The following is a 4,754-nucleotide window of genomic DNA, read 5'->3' on the forward strand; positions in this document are numbered from 1 at the left end:
GTAAGAGGCAAGGTCGTTATGAGCATGAGCTTCAGGTCCAGGTAGGTAGGTTTGAATAAGCTTCTGCCACTTTTGCTCCAAGTAATACAATTCAAAACATTTAACTTCGCTAAGTTTGTGTCCTCATATGAAAATGGGGGAAAAGCAGGCTGGGCCCATGGCATTGTGGAAAGATTAAATCATATTCCATAAGATGTTTTAGAAGTGCTTGGCAAGGTTCTGGGTACATAGACTTGGCACATATGCTATTTATGTGCTCAATCAACTGCCAGTGGTGTGGTGAGGGGTGTGAACACCTCACTGAGATCCAAAAAGGGGTGCAGACACGTCCATCAGGCGGAGTTACTTGGATTATGTCTGGGTCGGGGGTGAGATCTTCCCTAGGGGTCTAGACTGGCTGCTTTTTGGTCAGGGAGTTGAGAGGCAACCCAAGACTCAAGGCAACTATTAGGGTTAGGCTGGCCTCCACAATGTGCCGAGGCACCACCCGGCCCTCTGACCTCTCGGGGACACCGACCAGATGTGTCCTCAGAGGCTCCAGGCTGCCAGATAACCCCAAAGGGGTCCTTAGCTCCACATATGTGGAATTCCCCAGAGGTCCCCCTCTTCTATCATTGTGCTTGACCAGAACTGCCAAATCTTGCTGGGGCTGGGCAGTGGGTGGTCTGCAGAGTGAGAGGGGAGGGGGGCCAGGAGGCCGGCACCTACTGTGTGATTTTGCAGGGAACTTCCAACCCAGGACCTCACTGCTGCCATGTAGCAATGAAGGAACCGGACAGGAGGAGGAAGAAAGAAGTCTCCGACTCTTGCCCAAAGGCAAAGTTAGGAGTGGCGCCTGGAGTGCAGGGCTGAGAAGGAGCTGGGGGCGGAGTGGGGCGTGTCAGACTGATTCCTGATTCCCGATGTGGGTGAGGATTCGGAGCCGTCCAGGGAGCCGAGTGGCTAAGAACGCTCTAAGGGCCACAGATACATTTTGTTGGGAAGGAGCTGTAGCATGTCAGAGCTCAGGCGCATCCTCCAGCTGGAGGCTGGACAAGGCAGGGCCCTATCTATCGGGCGGCCCAGGGGCCTGCTCAGAACTCACAGACGGCCAGCCGGTACTGCAGGCAATTTTTGTCATTCCACTGCCCATCTGTGTACATCTCCACACACTTCTCCTTGCCCTTCCCCCTGGGCTCCCCGGGGTACCAGCTGGTGTAGTTCACAGGGCTCCCATCCACGTAGAGGAAGCCCCCAGAGTCGGGGCTCGCCATCAGGCCCAGGTAGGCGTAAGTGTTGTACTTCTTCACGATCCTCGCAATGGCTTCATTCTCTTCCGGGCTCGTCGGGGCAGCAATGCGGCCGCCTGCTCTAGCACATAACTCTTGAATGTCCTCAAAATTAACCGACTGCCCGTTGCTGGAGAAGACCTTCTCTCCCACGACCAGCATGGACTCCTGCAAGCTGAGGACTGGGGCAGAGAAACCGAGTCAGGCCACCGACCGCTCTGGCTGGAAGTCCCTGTCCCTCGCCCGGGCTCCTTGTCCTCATGCCCTCTTTGCCTCTCCTCCCCTGCCAACCCGAGTCTTCCTCAATCCTCCTCCCTGCTCTCCTCATTCTATTCATTCGTTCACCCATCGCACAGTTACTGATGGACCATCTGTTATGTCCCAGAAACTGCAATTTCCTGAGTCTCAACAGAAAGCAAGTTAGGCAGAGAACTTACGCTCCCCTGACATAGGGAGCTGATCTGTGTCTACCTCTGTCTCCTCGGGGCCATTCAAAGACATCAGGAAAGGGAAGTATCGTTTTTTTCCCCCCAAGACCTGCCCATCCACACCTGCTTGTCAAGTCTCAAGGTTCTGGAGCCCGACGCTGGGAATGAGGGAACTTATGGGAGACCCTCCATGCTATAAGGCCCGAGGGAGCCCCCTTACCTCCCATGGCCTGCAGGATTTGATGTCTGAACTTGTGGAGTGTGGTCTGGAGCTCCTCATCTAAAGAAGCTGGAAGCCCTGTCAAGAGATTCCCACCAAGATGAGGGGCAAGCCAACCAAGATCCCGACTTGCAGCCAAGCAGGCACGATGCCAGCTGCAGGCCTGGCATTTGGCCCTTTACTTGTCCGTACCCACTGCTCAGGCCCTGGAGTGCATCTCCACCCTGCCTACCCCCTTGTCCTTTGATGCAGCCCTGCACGTGCCGAGCCCCTGCCTGCCCGTCTTTCCTGCCCTGTCTTTTAACGGCTCTGTCAGAAAAACCCACAGGATTTCTCTGGTTTGGGGGCAGGGTCCTCTCCCTCCCCCTCCACCGAAGGCAAACAAACTATACCTATCCTTCCCTCTCTGGCCTGGCTGAGCCGTGGAGTGATCTACCTGCCTGGCAAAACAGGCTTTCACTGTGGTCTCTACCCCTGATCCTGACCCATCGTCCTCCCTCAACCTCACCCCTCCCCGCCTGCCACCCAGCAGCTCAGTCAATAGTGGGCACTTGTCCAGGAAGCAGGATCTCAAACACTGAAGTAAGAAGCTGCTCTGATGGAGAGGGAGAGCACGTGGTTCTCTCTGCACTCTCCTGATTGACCTTGGTCACCGCTCCGAGCTCTGGAGTTCCCCTCTGTATGTGGGGCTCCCATTCCCATCACCTGCTGAGAGCCCAGATAACCCCGTACACCTTTCGGAATGCCCCCTGTGCCTCAGCCCCAGGAAGTGCCTTCCCTGCCTCCCGGCGCTGTCCTCGTCCCGCACCTGATGCCCATCAGGAGTCGTGACGTGTGGAGCGCTTCCAACACCCACCAGTCCTCGCCATGGCCTACTACCCGGGCATGTCTGACTCCTCTCCTCGGCCTCATCTTCTCTCACTTAGGTTGAGTAGGATGCCCTTTGGGGACCTCCATGGTTCCGTCTGACCCCCGCCATCCCTCATGTAACTGGTCACATGGGCGCAGTGCCCGTGTTCCTGCGGCCAGCTTGCCCTGTCCTGCTTACCTGGAGGGCCCCTCTCACCAGGCTTCCCCTTTTCTCCACACTCTCCAGCAACGCCAGGGGATCCAATCACCCCCTCAGGCCTGGGGTAGCCTGGCATTCCTCCAGGGGGGCCCATGGGGCCTGCAGAGAGAAGGGGACATGGATGTGTGGTATTTATCACCCACAGCAGGGCTGAGGCTGATGTGAAGGGACCGCTCTTATCAGCTGAGCTGACTCACCTGTCACCCCATGGGCACTTTAAGGGTAACCTCTTCAGGGCTGCTCCAGTCTAAGGCCCTCAGGCAACTCCCACCATGCCCCGCCATCCCGCTGACCTTGGGACCCGGCCCAGAGCCCCAGACAGTTGGGCCTCCTGGAAACAAGTCACTGTCCCTCAGCTGAGGGTAGGGTCTCACCCAGTACCTGGAGGCCCGGGGTCTCCTTTGACACCGTCTCTCCCATCTCTGCCCGGCAAGCCATGGGATCCGGGAGTGCCAGGGATGCCGGGGCTGCCAATACAGACATCCTTCACATTGTTCTGGACGCCAGAAACCATCAGCAAGGTGAGGGTGAGGGCCAAAGAGCGCAGCAACATGGCTTCTGTTCCAGAGACTCCTCCTGCAGAAAGAAAGCGCCATTGGCTCATTGAGGCATCTGCGAAAGTTTGTCAAGATTCAGGCACAATGGCCGAGCCTGAGGACTTTGGGGAAGACCTAGCTTGTCCTTGGAAGCTCCTAGCGTCATCTGCGGTTTCACGCCCCACCTCTGGGGCTGGAGGGGTGTGGTACCTGTGCTGGTGAGGAGGACCTGGACAGTCAGAGGGTCTGGCTTCTAATGCAGTCTTGTGATGTGACCATGGGAACTCGCATCACCTTCTTCTGTGCCCTGGAGACAATCCTGACCTGTCCCTCCCAGGCTGTTGGGAGGAGGGATGGCGTCACTCCCTCCCTCTGTCCTTATACTCTCAGCTACGCTCCTTGCAGGGTCAGAGTGTGAGGATATTTGCAAGCCCACCTTTCTGCATCCATCGTTAACGATTCCGGGCACGACTCTCCATGGTCCACCGGGAGCCCCCCTCCTTCCCAGGCTTGCCCTTAGTTATGCCTGTGACTGCTGGGCTCTCATCATCTACAACCCGTGCCCTGGGTAAGACCACAGGGATGGGGCTAAACTCACCCACAGAAACAGAGCCCCTGTGGATCTCTGCCGCAGGTCTGAGTGGGGAGGCAGGCAGCACCATTTATATGCATGCAGGCTACCAGGCTTACCTCTCCACCCCAGAGAGGCTCCTGTCACAAGGGCCTCTTTTTTGGGAAGGGCCGGTCAGGAAGCAGCCATCTTGTTTACACAGCAACGTTCCCTCAGAGAACACTCAGGCTGGAGGGCCACTTCGGACACCCGCTAACATCTCAGGGGGTGGGCCCTCTCTCCCCCGTGCCAGCTTCTCCAGCAGTGAAGGACGAGAGCCCATACCCAGGCACCCAGTGAGGGTATGCAACGAAGGGAGGCTTCGCCCCGCTGGGCCTCGGCCCAGGCCTGGCTGGTGACACATTCTCAGTACCACCATCGCCATCCCTCAGATGCCCACTTAGAGAACATGGCAGGCTGCCCTCCTTCCCCAGGGGAGCAGAGAGGCCAATCAGCCATGGACAGGATGTCTCCATGTGACCCGCTCCTGGGGCCATTCCAACTCCACAGCCTCTTCGGCCCTGGGAGGGGGGCCATTTGGTTCCAGGCAGTGCAGAGGCCATGGCTCAGGAAGAGGGTGGTCAGGTGGAGCTAGGACGAACTGTGTGTCCTGGGACATGTCT

The 4,754-nt window shown here is 57.6% G+C and overlaps 1 protein-coding gene across 1 annotated transcript; it reads right to left on the reverse strand.

Moving 5' to 3' along the window:
• SFTPA1 (surfactant protein A1) lies at positions 1-3,984 on the reverse strand. The gene is made up of 4 exons (XM_035020288.1): positions 3,367-3,984; positions 2,965-3,084; positions 1,917-1,994; positions 1-1,450 (listed from the first exon to the last, which is right to left on the reverse strand). Exons 1-4 carry the CDS (start codon positions 3,587-3,589, stop codon positions 1,074-1,076), a joined length of 798 nt encoding a protein of 265 aa, XP_034876179.1. The 5' UTR covers positions 3,590-3,984; the 3' UTR covers positions 1-1,073.
• Positions 3,985-4,754: the final 770 nt, after the last annotated feature.

The sequence above is a fragment of the Mirounga leonina genome, unplaced genomic scaffold, assembly GCF_011800145.1.
Source record: "Mirounga leonina isolate KUSES-001 unplaced genomic scaffold, KU_Mleo_1.0 Mir_114, whole genome shotgun sequence".
Classification (NCBI taxonomy): domain Eukaryota; kingdom Metazoa; phylum Chordata; class Mammalia; order Carnivora; family Phocidae; genus Mirounga; species Mirounga leonina.